Source organism: Budorcas taxicolor, chromosome 4 (genome assembly GCF_023091745.1).
Source record: "Budorcas taxicolor isolate Tak-1 chromosome 4, Takin1.1, whole genome shotgun sequence".
Classification (NCBI taxonomy): domain Eukaryota; kingdom Metazoa; phylum Chordata; class Mammalia; order Artiodactyla; family Bovidae; genus Budorcas; species Budorcas taxicolor.
The window spans coordinates 51632919-51651668 of NC_068913.1; the positions used below are offsets into that span (position 1 = coordinate 51632919).

Sequence of the window (18750 nt, forward strand, 5' to 3'; positions counted from 1 at the left end):
AATTCTTAAACGATTAAGTCAAAAAATACACACACACACACACACCACTCTTGAATGGGGGGTGGAGGGATAAGAGAGAGAGAACAAACGTGACAAAATGCTGACAGTTGATGAATCTGAAGTTCAGTATCTTGGCCTTAAAACTTCTCTGTCAATTTACATTTTTCAAAATAAAAAGTTTTAAAAAACTGTACTCATCTATATTCTGCCTCTTTGTTGTTGTTCAGTCACTTGGGTGTGTCCTTCACCATCTCCAGGAGCTTGCTCAAACTCATATCCATCGAGTAGGTGATGCCATCCAACCATCTTGTCCTATGTCGTTCCCTTCTCCTCCTTCCTTCATTCCCAGCATCAGGGTCTTTTCTAATGAGTCAGCTCTTTGCATCAGGTGGCCAAAGTATTGGAGCTTCACCTTCAGCATCAGTCCTTCCAATGTGTGTTCAGGATTGATTTCCCTTAGGATTGACTGGTTTGATCTTGCTGTCCAAGGGACTCTCAAGAGTCTTCTCCAACACCACAGTTCAAAAGCATCAGATCTTTGGCACTCAGCCTTCTTTATGGTCCACCTCTCACATTCATACATGACTACTGGAAAAACATAGCTTTGACTAGGTGGACCTTTGTCAGCAAAGTAATGTCTCTGCTTTTTAATATGCTGTCTAGCTTGGTCACAGCTTTTCTTCCAATGAGCAAGCATCTTTTAATTTCGTGGCTGCAGTCACCATTTGCAGTGATTTTGGAGCCCAAGAAAATAAACTCTCTCACTGTTTCCACTGTGTCCCCACCTATTTTCCATGAAGTGATGGGACAGATGTCTTGATGTTAGTTTTTTAAATGTTGAGTTTTAAGCCAACATTTTCACTCTCCTCTTTCACTTTCATCAAGAGGCTCTTTAGTTCCTCTTCACTTTCTGCCATAAGGGTGGTGGTATCTGCATATCTGAGGTTATTGAAATTTCTCCTGGGAATCTCTATTCCAGCTTGTGCTTCATCCAGCCTAGCATTATGCATGATGTACTTTGTATATAAGTTGAATAAGCAGGGTGACAATATATAGCCTACATGCACTTCTTTCCCAATTTTGAACCAGTCTGTTGTTCCACAGCAAATTCTAATTGTTGCTTCTTGACCTGCGTACAGGTTTTTCGGGAGGCAGGTACAGTGATCTGGTATTCCCATCTCTTTAAGAATTTTCCAGTTTGTGGTGATCCACACAGCCAAAGGCTTTAATGTAATCAATAAAGCAGAAGTAGATGTTCTTCTGGAATTCTCTTGCTTTTTCTATGATCCAACAGATGCTGGCAATTTGATCTCTGGTTCCTCTGCCTTTTCTAAATCCACTTGAACATCTGGAAGTTCTCAGTTCACGTACTGTTGAAGACTTGGAGAATTTTGAGCATTGCTTTGCTGGCATGTGAGATGAGTGCAATTGTGCGGTAGTTTGAGTGTTCTTTGGCATTGCTTTTCTTTGGGATTGAAATGAAAACTGACATTTTCCAGTCTTGTGGCCACTGCTGAGTTTTCCAAATTTGCTGGTATATTGAGTGCAGCACTTTCACAGCATCCTCTTTTAGGATTTGAAATAGCTCAGCTGGAATTCCATCACCTCCACTAGCTTTGTTTGTAGTGTTGCTTCCAAAGGCCCACTTGACTTCATACTCCAGGATTTTTGGCTCTAGGTAAGTGATCACACCATTGCGGTTATCCGCATTATTAAGAACTTTTCTCTATAGTTCTTCTGTGTATTCTTGCCATTTCTTATTAATGTCTTCTGTTTCTGTTAGGTCCACACTGTTTCTGTCCTGTATTGTGCCCATCTTTGCATGAAAATGTTCCCTTGGTATCTAATTTTCTTCATGAGATCTCTAGTCTTTCCCATTCTATTGTTTTCCTCTATTTCTTTGCATTGATCACTGAAGAAGGCTTTCTTATCTCTCCTTGCTATTCTTTGGAACTCTGTAGTCAGATGGGTATATCTTTCTTTTTCTCCTTTCCCTTTCACTTCTCTTTTTCTCAGCTATTTGTAAGGCCACCTCAGACAACCATTTTGCCTTTTTACATTTCTTGTTCTTGGGGATGGTTTTGATCACTGCCTCATTACAATGTTATGAACCTCTGCCCATAGTTCCTCAGGTATTCTGTCTATCAGATCTAATCCCCTGAATCTTTGTCACTTCTACTGTATAATCATAAAGGATTTGATTTAGGTCATACTTGAATGGCCTAGTGGTTTTCCCTACTTTCTTCAATTTAAGTCTGAATTTTTCAATAAGGAGTTCATGATCTGAGCCACAGTCTACTCCTGGTCTTGTTTTTGCTGACTGTATAGGGTTTTTCTGATCACATGGGTCACAGCCTTGTCTAACTCGATGAAACTATGAGGCATGCCGTGTAGAGCCACCCAAGACAGATCGGTCATGGTGGAGAGTTCTGACAAAATGTGGTCCACTGGAGAACAGAATGGCAAACCACTTCAGCATTCTTCCCTGAGAACTGTATGAACAGTATGAAAAGGCGGAAAGATATGACTCTGAAAGATGAACTCCCCAGGTTGTTAGGCACCCAATATTCTACTGGAGAAGGGAGAAGAAATAGCTTCAGAAGGACTGAAGAGGCTGAGCCAAAGTGGAAACAACACCCAGTCGTGGATATGTCTGGTGATAAAAGTAAAATCTGATGCTGTAAAGAACAATACTGCATAAGAACTTGGAATGTTAGCTCCATGAATCAAGGTAAATTGGAAGTGGTCAAATGGGAGATGGCAAGAGTAAACATTGACAGTTTAGGGATCAGTGAACTAAAATGGACCAGAATGGGTGAATTTAATTCAGATGACCGTTATATCTACAACTGTGGGCAAGAATCCCTTAGAAGAAATGGAGTAGCCCTCATAGTCAACAAAAGAACCTGAAATGCAGTAGTTGGGTGCAATCTCAAAAACAACAGGATGATCTCTGTTCATTTCCAAGGCACACCATTCAGTATCACAGTAATCTAAATCTATATTCTGCTTAGAAGAGACAAAGAAAAATAAAAAAATTAAGAGATGGCAACAAAATAGCCAGAAAAAATAAAGAATTAGAATTGAATATTAAAAGTGTTAAACTTGATAAAGAAGGACATGCTGTAAAAGAAAACATTTGTGAAGAAGATATAGTGGTCAAAAAATTTATTCCTGAAACCACACAGATGACATAATAAAAATATAAGTATTAGAAAGATAATAAGGAGAACTGGTAAAAGTAACATTATGCTCATAGATCTCAATACAAAGCAAAGAAAAAAGCAAGGATATATACGAATGGCAAATATGTATTCCATAATTGTGTATAATAAATGATCTAAAATATATGAAATATGAATATGTATAACCTTAAATCCCACAAGTAAATTTGCTTTGTTTACAAAGAAAACCTAAACAAATTTTTAAAAATTAAAATCTTACTACATACATTTCCTGATTATAATCCAAAAAAGTTGGAAATAAATAAATAATAAATTTCAAATAGAAAACATCTTACCTATTTGAAAACATGAAATGTGCTCCTAAATTAACCTAGATTCAAAGACAAGACTATAAGGAAAATTAGAAACTATCTGGATTGCTTTACATAGAAGAAAGAAAAAAATTTTTTAAACATACTTTATTTTGGTGTCTTTAATATCCTCTCATGAAATCAAACATGTGATTTCATGTAATTGATTTTTGTGTTGGTTCAATAAAAATGGAATTAAATACATATTCTTTGATGTAATAGAGATGTAACATCTTTATGTGAAGTTCAATATTCATTTGTTTTATTAAAATTAAATTATTTGTGAGAATATATTATCAGTTTTAATTTTCTGGCATAATTATTAAGCTTCAGTTTATAATTATGTTTTGGATTTCAACAGTTTACAACAATATCTGGAAATACAACAAATATCTCAGTTTTGTGATGTTGAAGAGAATATAGCTAATACTAAGTTTATCGATGTCTTAATCCCTGATTTTAAAAAAATTAGAGGCATAAAATTTGAAAAGATACTGGCATTACTTCGACCAGCCCTCTTTAATGAAAGAACAGGTAAGAAATAAAGTAAAAATTGTTTAACTACATTGTGCATATGGTTTGAATAATCATATTAAAATATATTATTTTAAAATTGAACATTCAAGAAAAAGCACTTGAAGTAAGAAATTTAATTGACACTAATTTACTAATTTCTCAATAAACAGAATAAAACAATTTTACAGTTTAAAAGTTCAGAAAGTGCTTTCTCACCTAGGAATTTGTTAGGGTAGATTTAACATACAAGAATTATTATTATCTATAATTATTATTATAGTTATTATAATAAAGATTAGAAGTATTCATGTCTGAGATGCCTAAGTTCAACACTTAGGTAAACCTCTTATTAATAGTGTGATTTGAAAAAAATATACTTTACCAAATCTTTCTTCATGTTTAAATTCAGAAGGTTAAAATGAGAAAACATGAAGTGCCTAACTCTTAAAAGGTGCCGGCTATTTTTAACCTCACAGAATAGAGTGAATATTGGCAGAGCAAGAACAGAAACTGTAAAGTAACACTATTAATTCTTTTTTATATCCAGTGTATGGAAATAAATTGATACTTGTATGTTGACCTCATATTCTCTGCCTTGCTAAACTACTTAGTTCTAGGACATCATTTCCTTGAGGATTTCTGTTACTAGGGTGTCTGAGGGCTTTCCAGGTGGCATGAGTGGTTAAGAACCTGCCTGCCAATGCAGGACACATAAGAGAGGAGGGTCGGGAAGATCCCATGGAGTAGGGCAAGGCAACCCACTCCAGTCTTCTTGCCTGCAGAATCCCATGGACAGAGGAGCCTGGCAGGCTACAGTTCATAAGGTCACAAAGAGTAGGACATGACTGAAGTGACTTAGCACAGCACAGGATTTCTGAACATCAGAGCTACGTACCTTTTGGGCTAGGTAACTGTTGAGGGTGCTGCGTCACGAGCATTGGAAAATGTTCAGCGACATCTTTGGCCTCTACTCACTTCATGTCAGTAGCGTCCCCTCAACTCCTAGTTGTGAAAATCAAAACACATCTCCAAACGTTGCTAAGTGCACTTTGAAGGACCGAGAACCACTGATGGAGACAATAATATCTAAAAATTGAGACAGTTTTGCCTCTTTCTTTTTAATATGTGCACGTTTTATTTCTTTTGCTTGCCTTATTGTACTGGTGGAACTTCCTGCATGATGTTGAATAATAAGAGAGATGAGAGTACACAAGTTACCTTGCTCCTGATCTTACAGGGAAAGCATTAAGTCTTTTACCATCAAGTGTCATGTTAGCTTTATATGCCCTTTATTTAGATTACGGAAATTCTCACCTACTCCTAGTTTGGGGAGGTATTTTTTTTAAAAAGTCATGAATGGATGTTATAGTTTCTCAAAAAGATTTTCCTGTATCTACTGATATTTTTCCCTTGAGTTTAATAATATGGCAATTATTTTGATTTTTAAATATTTAACCAGCCTTGCATTCTCCAGATAAACCATACTTGGTTGTTGTTTATTGTCTTTTACTGTCCTTTTTAACATATTGCTGGGTTTGAATTTTTGATATTTTGTTGGGGACTTTCTTGTAATGTCTTTATCTGGTTTGGTATTAGGGTAATGGGTAAATGCAGATTTCATAAAATGAGATGAAAGGTAGTCACTGTTTTCTGGAAGAGATGGTGTAGAATTGATGTTGCATCTTTTTAAAATCTTTACTGGAATTTACCAGTGAAGCTTCCTGGGCCTAGAGTTCTTGTCTTTGGAAAGTTTCATTTGCCTTTTTAAACCTTGAACAAAATGTATATATTTTTTAGGTGAATAGACTTTATACTTTAGAATAGTTGTTGATTTACAGAAAAATTAAGAAAGATAGTACAGTGTTCCCATAAGCCTACCCCCATAATAGTTTCTTAGAATAATATTTTATTGTGATACATTCTTATAACTAGCGAGCCAATGTCAACACACTGTTATTAACTAAACTTCATAGTTGATGTTAAGGTTTGCTCTTTGCATTGCACATTCTGTGGGTTTTGATAAATTCAGTGTCATGTGATCCTTTTACAGTAAACCAGGTTTACCTGGTAGAACCACTGCCCTAAAAATCCCTGTTCTTCTCCTATTTATCCATCTCCCTCTCCCAACCCCTGTTGTAATCTGACCTTTTTACTCTCTGTAGTTTTGCATGTTCCAGAGTGTCGTAGAGTTGAAATCATATAGTGATAAATTTCTCTTATAAAACTATGTACACTTAAGTTTCCCTTGTGTCTTTTTGTGGTGTAAATAGCTTACTTCTTTATAGCTGAATAACATTACATTGTATGAATATACCAGCATATGTATAGTTACTTATTAGAGGACATCTTTGTTGTGTCCAGTTTTTGGCTATTATGAGTAAAGCTGCTATAGGCAGCTTTATTAGGAGCATGAAACATTGGTGATAAGGATATCTCTGATGTATTGAGTCACTAGGGTTTTAGCTTTAATTTTCGATGCAATATAATCTTTATCCTACCAGCACAACAACCTGCTGCAAAATACATCTCAGTTCAGTTCAGTCATTCAGTCATGTCTGACGCTTTGCGATCTCGACTGCAGCACACAAGGCTTCCCTGTCCATCACCAACTCCTGGAGCTTGCTCAAACTCATGTCCATTGAGTCGGTGATGCCATCCAGCCATCTCATCCTCTGTCGTCCCCTTCTCCTCCTGCCCCCAATCCCTCCCAGGATCAGAATCATTTCCAATGAGTCAACTCTTCACATGAGGTGGCCAAAGTACTGGAGCTTCAGCTTTAGCATTATTCCTTCCAAAGAAATCCCAGGGCTGATCTCCTTCAGAATGGACTGGTTGGATCTACTAGCAGTCCAAGGGACTCTCAAGAGTCTTCTCCAACACCACAGTTCAAAAGCATCAATTCTTCGGTGCTCAGCTTTCTTCACAGTCGAACTCTCACATCCATACGTGACCACTGGAAAAACCATAGCCGTGACTAGATGGACCTTTGTTGGCAAAGTAATGTCTCTGCTTTTGAATATGCTATCTAGGTTGCTCATAACTTTTCTTCCAAGGAGTAAGCGTCTTTTAATTTCATGGCTGCAGTCACCATCTTCAGTGATTTTGGAGCCCAAAAACTAAAGTCTGACACTGTTTCCACTGTTTCCCCGTCTATTTCCCATGAAGTGATGGGACCGGATGCCATGATCTTCGTTTTCTGAATGTTGAGGTTTAAGCCAACTTTTTCACTCTCCACTTTCACTTTCATCAAGAGGCTTTTTAGTCCAAGGGACCCTTAAAAGTCTTCTCCAACACTACAGTTCAAAAGCATCAATTCTTCAGCACTCAGCTTTGTTTATAGTCCAACTCTCACATCCATACATGACTACTGGAAAAACCATAGCTTTTTTGGACTTTTTTGGCAAAGTAATGTCTCTGCTTTTTAATATGCTGTCTAGGTTGGTCATAGCTTTTCTTCCAAGGAGCAAGCATCTTTTAATTTCATGGCTGCAGTCACCATTTGCAGTGATTTTGGAGCCCAAGAAAATAAACTCTCTCACTGTTTCCATTGTATCCCCATCTATTTGCCATGAAGAGATGGGATCAGATGCCATGATCTTAGTTTTCTGAATGTTGAGTTTTAAGCCAACTTTTTCACTCTCCTCTTTCACTTTCATCAAGAGGCTCTTTAGTTCCTCTTCACTTTCTGCCATAAGGGTGGTGGTATCTGCATATCTGAGGTTATTGATGTTTCTCCTGGGAATCTTGATTCCAGATTGTGTTTCATCCAGCCCAGCATTTTGCATGATGTACTCTGCATATAAGTTGAATAAGCAAGGTGACAATATACAGCCTTGACGCACTCTTTTCCCAATTTGGAACTAGTTCATTATTCCATGTCTGGTTCTAATTGTTGCTTCTTGACCTGCAAACAGGTTTCTCAGGAGGCAAGGAAGGTGGTCTGTTATCCCCATCTCTTGAAGAATTTTCCACAGTTTCCTGTGATCTACACAGTCAAAGGCTTTGGCATAATTAATAAAGCAGAAGTAGAGGTTTTTCTGGAATTCTCTTGCTTTTTCTATGATCCAGTGGATGTTGGCAACTTGATCTCTGGTTCCTCTGCCTTTTCTAAATCCATCTTGAACATCTAGCAGTTCACAGTTCATGTACTGTTGAAGCCTGTACATGTACTGCTGAAGTAAAATACATCTAATTGATAATAACAGCTGAGTATGGAAAGCGCTATGATAAGAGATGCCTCACTGGATATCAAATAGGATATGCAGCCCATTATTGAATGGAAAGATAAGTATGGCTTAATTAACCAGGGACAGTTGCATAATACTTCATGTAAAAAGCACTGTTTATGCAGAGACTAAAAAGTCAAGTTTGAATTAGCCAGGAAAAGGAGAATCTTGAAAAGTTTGAGTGTAGTGCTTGCCACCAAAGTCAGTCTCAAAACTGGGGTGAGAGATTATATACAAAGAAGTCAGAACAATTCAGAATTAAAGAAGTAATATTTGACAGATTTGTAAATGTTATTTTGAGATTGGAAAAATCTGACTGTAGATTAATGCTCATGGGAAGGAACCAAGCAGTTGAAGTTACAAGAAAGACAGAAAAGATTAGGACAGGCCAAGGTCACTGAGAGCCAGGAGGAAATAATTTCTGTAGCAGATGTATAGGATTGGGCTGAGAAGAGATTTTTATTCTATGTAACAAGAGAGAAAGAGGCTGGATAGACACAGATCCAGTTTATAGGTTTGTGGCAGGAAGTTGAGGGGTTTGTCTTCTGTTACTTGGTTTCTCTGTAAATAAGAAGCAGTGTTATTGGCTGAGAGGAGAAGAGGCAACCCTGCTGTGGACATGATCCATCAAAGGCCAGCCCTTTTCTTGGTCTATGTATGCCATTTCTACCTGCTTTCCTGAGTGTTTCACACTCGAAATGTCCCTTATTTTCTGGCAACATCACTTTCTCTCTTGCTACTGAGTTTTCCCTGTTAGCACAAAAACATGGTCCAACATAATAATAAACAAAATTCAATGAAATAAAAACAAAATCTGAAAAACTGCCTTGGATCCTCCGCCCCCTCAGCTGACACCCCATTTCTCTACTTGTCTGCAATGGACACTCTCAAGGAGTTGTCTGTGCTGTGAATCGCCTTCTTGACCCTCACCCACTCCTGAACCCCCTCCAACTGAGCTTCTGTCAGAACTGCCCTGGTCAAGTTCACCAGCGACCTCCAAATTGCCAGCTCTCACTTTCAAATGGCCTGTGTTCTCTTCATAGCTCTTAGTAGTATTTAGCAGTTTCTGCTTCCACACTGGTCACCTGGTTTGGATTGCCCCCGAAATCCTGACTCTTGTTCCTGGGAAACACATACAGTTTCTTCAGTTTTTCTGAGCAAAGCAAATCTACCTCCAACCAAGTTGCAAAGATCTCACCTTCCACTCAATAATTTGTTTAAATAATTTTTCCCAAACAAATACAGTTTTCTCCTACAGAGAATTTTGGTGACAGCTGTTAGTGTCATAACATATTGCTATTGTGATATGCAAAGCATACTGACATGGAAGGATAGCATAAAGGCGTTAATTAAAAAGGGGGAGAAACAGACTTTGAAGTTGGCTCGTCTCTTATCACTATCCCTCTCCCTCTTGCTCGACCCTCACCTCAGTTTTTGATTATTTCATGTTTACAATGTTTGCCATTTGGTAGTAAATGGTAATTCATCACTCTTTAAATAAATATTGACCTTTATTGATATTTAATTATTCTGGGTCACCTCAAGAAATTCTACAGCAAAGTCTATGTGGATTATTAAACTTGAAGAAAACAGACATCTTCACCATATTCTCATGTATTTTCAGGAAATATAATGTACCTCTATTCAACTCATCGATGACATCTTTTATTCAGATATAATAGTTTTCTTCATTATAGTTGTTGTTACCTTATTTTTCAACTAAATATGGGAATATATGTAATGTTCTTTGCTCTAAGGTATTCACTCAACAAAAGGTAAGCTGTTCACAGTTGTTGTTTTAGTGCCGGCTATTTCTTTTCAGCATTATTCCTAGTTTTTAACCCCATAGTGAGCGACACTTCCCCCCCAAACTTATTTTCTATGTAAGAAAGATAGTGGCTTCTGTAATTTTTTACTTACTGACTCCCTTACTGAATTATGTATTTAATACTATTAACCTTTTAAAAATACTCCTAAATTTTCCAAGCAGCAAATGTGCAAACACTGTTATCCATTTTGTTCAATTTTGTTATTTTTATGTATGGCTTAGTACTTCCAGAGTAACTATTAAATAATTAAAGGCCGGTATGATAACATTTTGCCTTTCTTCTACCCCTGACTGCTTTTAATGCCTCCAGTGATTTTGATTATGATGTTTGCTTTAGATTTTAGGCAAAAATCTCTATACTCTAAAATATTTCTATCTGCCACATGGTACAAAAAGATTTTGAATGTAATCCAATGACATGTCTTTTGATGGCATATTTTGAAATTTATAATTTTTTTATAAACAGGTGTACAGTGGATGTATTTAGAATTGTTCTCATACAAACCAGTTTTCATGCTTTTCACAGTCCTTAGGTCCATTAATTTCCCACTTTTTACTCAACTATATTTCATCTTTCAGTTATCTAGAGCCTATATTTAAGCACATTAAAAAAAAGATATGTACTTAGTTATTTTGTTTTCTGAAAGTGACAGTCGCTCAGTCATGTCTGACTCTCTGTGACCCCGTGGACTTTACAGTCCTTGGAATTCTCCAGGCCAGAATACTGGAGTGGGGAGCCTTTCTCTTCTCCAGGAGATCTTCCCAACCCAGGGATCAAACCCAGGTCTCCTGCATTGCAGGCAGATTCTTTACCAGCTGAGCCACAAGGGAAGCCCAAGAATACTGGAGTGGGTAGCATATCCCGTCTCTAGCGGATCTCAGGAATCGAGCTGGGGTCTCCTGCTCTGCAGGCGGATTCTTGACCAACTGAGCTATCAGGGAAGCCCAGCCCTAGAGCCCTACCATATCTGAGAATGTCAGTGTATCACCTGTATGTATGAAATAAAACTTATCTGCCCGTACACATTTTTAAAAATAAATCCCCCATTCCCAGATCTATAGAGTTTGGTTCACTGAAGAACTGGAAATGGCATCATAAATTTGACATGTTAAGAATACTGTTCACCTTAAATTAAAAATCGAATAATCTATTTTTGTAAACTTAGATTTCATATGAGAATGAAATACATTCTATGTCCTTATGATAATATAGTCTGTATTGTGTGTATAATCAATAACCTAGCACTTTACAACTTATGTGACTTTTTATTTAGAGGATGTTTTGAATAAAATTCAAGATGAAGGCTTTAAAATACTGCTGCAAAGACAGATAGTATTATCAGAAGAAGAAGCAAAAACACTGTGCAAAGAATATGAAAATAAAGATTATTTTGGAAACGTTATAGAAAACATGACCAGGTAAAATAGAATTCAGATTGAGAAAGCACAGGTTGATTTATGTTTGAATCATTTAGCCTTCTTTTAACCCTGCTTTCTGTTCAAGTTGCCAAACCTCTCAATTCTGTAAAGATGCGCTGAGCCGACTCTTTGCCAGTGTTACTTCCATTTTGATTCCCTGCTCAACCACGTGTCTTCTGTGATCCCCCTGGAATGTTGTTAGAGCAATGCAAGTTCCCAGTGAAGCCTCTGGAGTCTAGCTGAGTTGAATTGCATAGCCAGTTTGTGCAGCATCATCAAGTCCAAGTAGACAGCTATGACTGACTCTCAAGGGTTTTGGTAACCCTGAAGGTCACTAGTCCAAGGAGATGAATGGGATGCTAGAAACCTGTCAGGTTTCTATCAGAATAAATCAACCAGCAGCCAGACCAGAAAGCCAGCAAGCGTGTATAATATAAATCAGCAGGGGCATGGGGACAATACCTGTAATTGTCCCTAGACCACTCGATCAGAACCAAGGCCCTTCTTTTCCCTTCCTTTCTCTGCTTCCTTTCTTTGATGAATATACTCTTGAGAGTACATCAGCAGAAATTAATTTCATACTCTTAGTAAAAAGGGCTATTTTACTATTTTCATCTAACAAATACACTTGCATTATTTATCTATAATTAGCTACAAGCCATAGTTTCATTAACTTTTTCTTTTCCAACAGTAGTCCATCTCTAGCCCTTGTTTTAGTAAGAGAAAACGGTTTAGCATACTGGAAACAGTTAATTGGACCAAGCAGTGTTGAAGAAGCCAAAGAATATATTCCAGAGAGGTACGATTCATGTCATGGGTCCCCAGATTTTTTCATGGGAGCCATTTTGATTTCCTTTTGGATATAGGGTACAGGAACTGCAGCTCTCGTCCAAAGTAGGTGCTCAGGAATGCTCCTTTTGCTGGGTAAGGAGTGGGCTATTTATGACTGAAAGCCCAGCCCAGTGCCAACCTGAATATGGCCAAGGCTTTGCAAGAGAATGTTGTAAGCTGCTTTGTTTGGGGCTGAAAATAAGTGGAAGCTACCCAGCCAGAAGTCTGTATCTTGGCAGAAATACCTGCCCCATGCACTGTTTAGGAGAAATTCTTTTGAGAAGGGCATGATAGTCCTGTAGGTTGTTTAATTGATATAGGAGTTTTAAGACAATGATGACTAACTTAGTATGTAGTCTACAATTTGGTGGGAACATTTACAAAGTAATTTACTGATGAGTCTTAGAATTTTGTAATCAGCTCAAAACCTGGCATGTTACCTGTTACCTAGTTCAGTTCAGTTGCTCAGTCTTGTCTGACTCTGTGACCCCATGAACCGCAGAATGCCAGGCCTCCCTGTCCATCACCAACTCCCGGAGTTCACCCAAACCCATGTCCATTGAGTCGGTGATGCCATCTAACCATCTTATCCTCTGTTGTCCCCTTCTCCTGCCCTCAATCGTTCCCAGTATCAGGGTCTTTTCCAGTGAGTCAGTTCTTTGCATCAGGTGGCCAAGTATTGGAGTTTCAGCTTCAACATCAGTCCTTCCAATGAACATCCAGGACTGATCTCCTTTAGGATGGACTGGTTGGATCTCCTTGCAGTTCAAGGGACTCTCAAGAGTCTTCTCCAACACCACAGTTCAAAAGCATCAATTCTTCTGTGCTCAGCTTTCTTTATAGTCCAACTTTCACATCCATACATGACTACTGGAAAAACCATAGCCTTGACTAGATGGACCTTTGTTGGCAAAGTAATGTCTCTGTTTTTTAACATGCTGTCTAATACCCGTTACCTAGGCACTTTAAAAAATATATTTTGATCTTAGCTGCTGGGCTTGGTCTCAGCTGAGGGAAGGAGATAACATCTCATTCATCTCTGTTCTTGGCATGTAGCTGATGGAAACAAACTGACTTGCAATTCACCTAAATTCTTTGTGCTAATTTCAGAGCAGGATTGAATTCAGGGGAAGAAAAGCCCTCCTTCAAGTGAGCAAGAATAAAGTTGCTTTATCAAACACAGGAAACGTTTGCATCCATGCTACCACAACAAATAACAGGATTTATGAAACATCATGTATATAAAGTTGAAGTGTTTTCTTCGGGGTATAAGATCTTGAGTTGGACTTGTCCTGAAGGAGGCATTTTGCACTTTTTTGACCCTCCTCTCTTATGTCTTTGTTCCTGTGCCAGGAAATTACTGTAAAGGATAATATGGCTTGGACACTCTTTACGTGGTATGAGCAGGGTGCCATAGAACCTCTTAATGAAAAGTAGCAGAGAATGCAATACATGGCATCAGAGAGGAGAATCCTTATCAATACCTGGCCTATACATGTAGGCACACTCTTCTAGAAATTCTGGCTCCAAGTGTGAAGGCTACATACCAGCACAGAGACATTTTCTCCAGGTGAAGGCACTCAGTAACTGCCCCTCTTCTCCCCACTATTATAGTGAGAATTTAAATCGTAAGCCCTTATGATCCCTAATGTTGCCACAAGTTCACAATGACTCTTAGCCATTATTTTTGATTGCCTCCTTTTCTAAGTTGCCTTAGAAATAACTCCTGCACTTGGGCATCAGACTCTTTACTCTCCATTGCTTAATCTGAAATATGGTCACTTGCATACAAGAGAAACACAGCAATCCTTCTCTCCTATCCTTACATGCACACACACACACACACACACACACACACACACACACACACAGACACTTTTTCCAAATACCATGTCTAACAGCCTAATAGAGGGCCTGCTTGTAGTTCTCTGCATTGAATGGAGTCAGTTCTGGTGATATATCATTCATTGTACAAATCTCCTTGACAATCACAGGCTCTTAGTCTACAAATATCTTCAAATCAGAGATGTAAGAGCAGCCAAGGGCTGAATGGGAAGGTCAAGTTAGATAAGGAAATCTGAAATGGTCACTGAAAAAATTAGAGAGATTTTACCAGCTGAGCCACAAGGGAAACTTGGAGATAAGAAAGGGGTCTTAAAATTTAGGACAGAAAGCCAAGTTTCCAGTGATGTCAGTCTGTTAACAGGAAGGGAGATTATTTGCTGTGGCTGGATTTTGTGGGTTGCTTGCTCAGGGCTATGTTTAAAGGGCAGAAAATTAATGAGCAATGAATATCACTTCATTGGCAAAATAGATAGGCAAAACAGATAGGCAGAGGGACAGAAAGAAAAAGGTGCAACTGGAAAACACTGAGGAATAATGGTTGACTTTGGAGATACGTATTCATCTATCATACAAAAACAGAACTGGAATAAACTACCCCAGCAGGGCTTGCCCATTACCATCAATGTCACTCCTGCCTTGTTCCACGAAGCCATTTGGTATGCTCCTCTTTTACTGCTGCTTTCCTTATCTGGAGTGTTCCGCTGCCATGTGTCCTGGATTCAATGTTTATAATTTGGTATCTTTGGAACAGGTCAAATGCCATCTCTAGTGCTTGATATTATTTAGTGATTAAAGAAGGAGAAGGAATTTATTGACAGCTTAATATGCACCATATATTTCAAACACATCATCAGATTACATCTTCAAAGACTCCTGAAACTGGGTTTATTATCGTATTTGTATTTGAGACAACTGAAGCGTACACAAGGAAAATAGTTGATCAGTATCATGTGGCTAGCAAGTGGTACCACCAGAACTCTATATTCTGTTCTTTACCACTGCACCAGCGTGTTCATTTAACTTCTATGCAGAGTACATCATGAGAAACGCTGGACTGGAAGAAACACAAGCTGGAATCAAGATTGCCAGAAATATCAATAACCTCAGATATGCAGATGACACCACCCTTATGGCAGAAAGTGACGAGGAACTAAAAAGCCTCTTGATGAAAGTAAAAGAGGAGAGTGAAAAAGTTGGCTTAAACCTCAACATTCAGAAAACGAAGATCATGGCATCTGGTCCCATCACTCCATGGGAAATAGATGGAGAAACAGTGGAAACAGTGTCAGACTTTATTTTTGGGGGCTCCAAAATCACTGCAGATGGTGATTGTAGCCATGAAATTAAAAGACGCTTACTCCTTGGAAGAAAAGTTATGCCCAACCAAGATAGCATATTCAAAAGCAGAAACATTACCTTGTTGACTAAGGTCCGTCTAGTCAAGGCTATGGTTTTTCCAGTGGTCATGTATGGATGTGAGAGTTGGACTGTGAAGAAGGCTGAGCGTCGAAGAATTGATGCTTTTGAACTGTGGTGTTGGAGAAGACTCTTGAGAGTCCCTTGGACTGCTAGTAGATCCAACCAGTCCATTCTGAAGGAGAGCAGCCCTGGGATTTCTTTGGAAGGAATGATGCTAAAGCTGAAACTCCAGTACTTTGGCCACCTCCTGTGAAGAGTTGACTCATTGGAAAAGACTCTGATGCTGGGAGATATTGGGGGCAGGAGGAGAAGGGGATGACCGAGGATGAGATGGCCAGATGGCATCACTGACTCGATGGATGTGAGTCTGAGTGAACTCTGGGAGTTGGTGATGGACAGGGAGGCCTGGCGTGCTGTGATTCATGGGGTTGCAAAGAGTCAGACACGGCTGAGCGACTGAACTGAACTGAAGGGTGTTCATTGCATCTTTGACATTTGTCAGTATCCATTGTCATGGTTACTGAAATGTTCAACTCCTTTCTTCCTAATGACTGCTACCTGCTTAAAGGTAATAGCATGCCCCAAGCCATTCTGAAATTACTTCCTTTTGTAGAATGCAAATATGAAGTTTTACATTGTGTTATGTTATTTTATACGTTATATCAGTTTTTGACTTGACTTCTTTTTCAAAGCTTATGTGCACAGTTTGCAATAGAAGGTTTGCCTATCAACCAGTTGTATGGAAGTGATTCACTAGAAGCTGCTGAAAGGGAAATACAATATTTCTTTCCTCCTCAACACACTGTGGCACTGATTAAACCTCATGTAACACAAGAACAAAGAGGTAAGTATATAAAGATAGAACCAATGTATATGTTTTTCTTCAAGTCCTGTGAAATTTTGCAAAGTAAAGAAAACTTGAAAGAATAAAGCGACGAGCACCTTCATTATCGGCGGTAGTGCTCCAAGTTTAGGCTGTGAGAGATTTTGACCAGATTTCCTTTATTTAGTCACCTTAATGGTGCCCTGTTAGTTCAGTGAGAAGAGTTCAGGTTGGCTGTCTCTTCCAATCTATATCTAGAAGTTCTATGTCCAAGAAGTTCCTTGGCATTTGCAGTGTGGAGATGAAAACATGCCTTCACTTTTGGCGTAAAAACAGGTTTCCTCATTTATAGACCACTAGACATTTCAGGTTTCTGGAAAGATGGATCCCAGAAACTGAACATCTACATTAACATATTGAAGTTCTTCTGAATGTCCCTCTGGTGCCTTTTCAGTTTAGTTTAGCACAGTTTTGGTTTTTTAAAACCACTGTATGCAAGTGATACTATGACCTTCCTTAGTGATTTCAATCTACTTAAAAACAGAACAGAAATGGAGGCAATCTGCAAGACTATCAAATATCTGTTTTCCCTAGAGGATATCATGAAAGTTATTAAAGACACTGGATTTGATATAACACAGATGAAAGAAATACTCCTAACTGAAGAGGAAGCAGAGAAAATTTATTTTAAAATAAAAAGAAAAGCGTTTTATAAGGATGTCTTGGGTGTTTTAGCTGAGTAAGTTTCAGATATAAAAAAGTTCTTTGCATTTTTAACATAGTAACTGTTTGTCATAAAAACTTTGAAAACTACAAAAAATTCATTAAAACATTCTATCTAATCTAATTCATGAGAAAAGCACCCTGGTAATATTTGGAGTTCATGTTTATTCTAATTCCCTTTTTTCCTTCTGTTTTTCTTTGTTTCTTTAGGTCTTCACATAGATATAGAGGCTATCTGCTTTTAAACGTCTGCTTTGCCACCATTTTTAATCTTTGCCTTAGTTTCCTTATCCATAAAATGGGGATGTTAATAGGACCTACCTCATTGGTACTGTTGTGAAGGCTAAATAATTGATACATTGAAAGTAACTGGAATAGCGTCTGGCATGTATCCCTAGAATTAAAAAACAACATTCTTCTAGAACAAAAAACCTGTTGAAAGGGAATTCCCTGGTGGTCCAATGATTAGGACTCTGTACTTCCACTGCAGAGGGCATGGGTTCAATCCCTGGTCAGGTAACAAAGACCTAGCAAGCCATGTAGTATGGCCAAAAAACCCAGAAAAACAAATCCCGATAAACCTATTGGGTACGGAAGAAATTAAAATTTTTTTAAAAAGTAGAAAAATCACACTGATGAGGACAAAGAATAAAGATGAGCTCTCTGGATGAAGCTGTGGCATTCTGTCTTTAGCTGTGTATTCAGCCTCTATAGTTACCAATAGTCCAAGTCTTCTGAAAGCATTCTTGTTTGCAGGGGTACATCTCTGGTCATGATTCTGACCAAGTGGAATGCTGTTTCAGACTGGAGACGATTGATGGGTCCCACAGACCCAGAGGAAGCAAGACTATTGTCCCCAGATTCTATTCGAGCCCAATTTGGAGAAAATATTTTGAAAAATGCTGTCCATGGACCATCTAATATGGAGGAGGCAATGGAGACAATTAGTAGCATGTTTGAAGACTTTGTTCCTGAGAACCTTGAGGAAAACTAAAGTACAGTACCTCTTGAATTATTATTATATCTCCTTATTACAGTGGCTGGACCTAGGACAAGGCTGGTCCATAAAGACCAGAGTTCTCCCCATATTCCTGAATCAACTTTATTTCCTGCCAGACACACTCTGCAGGTCTGTAGCAGCCTGGGAGCTGTGTAGATGCCAGGCACCTGAGAGACAGTAGGGCAAGAGAGACCTCTGCAGATTCGCCAGCCTTGGTTTTAAACCTCTGGGTTTGCAAGCCCTGGTCTCCAGCTGTGTCTGTGCCATCTGCTATGACTCAGTCTCATCAGTCTCTCTCCTTTCTTCCCCGCCACTTCTTCACTCTGAGTGGTCAAAGTCTCATTCAGAAGCCTCAACTCTATCCTTTAAGCGTCTGGAAACTTGGAGCCGATTAACTACCTGTGGGTACTATGTGACCATGGAATAAAATAGAATGTTAGAAAGTATAGAATAAAAGGCAACCAGTTCTATTCTTTGGCAAAGAGGTGCTTATTGGGAAGAGGCAGCTACATAAAATGTATGTGAATTGAGTCTTGCTTAGTTGTCGATTGAAAGCTTTTCCATCTTGGACAATATGGGAGATAA

General features: G+C 38.5%; 1 protein-coding gene across 1 annotated transcript in view; it reads left to right on the forward strand.

Annotated features, from left to right (window-relative positions):
• NME8 (NME/NM23 family member 8) overlaps positions 1-18159 on the forward strand; it is a 36767-nt gene extending 18608 nt beyond the window's left edge. The window contains exons 10-15 of the mRNA XM_052638390.1: positions 3897-4069; positions 11380-11524; positions 12216-12323; positions 16312-16463; positions 17037-17181; positions 17922-18159. Coding sequence (XP_052494350.1) covers positions 3897-4069; positions 11380-11524; positions 12216-12323; positions 16312-16463; positions 17037-17181; positions 17922-18159 — 961 coding nt within the window. The remainder of the gene's footprint in view (positions 1-3896; positions 4070-11379; positions 11525-12215; positions 12324-16311; positions 16464-17036; positions 17182-17921) is intronic.
• Positions 18160-18750: the final 591 nt, after the last annotated feature.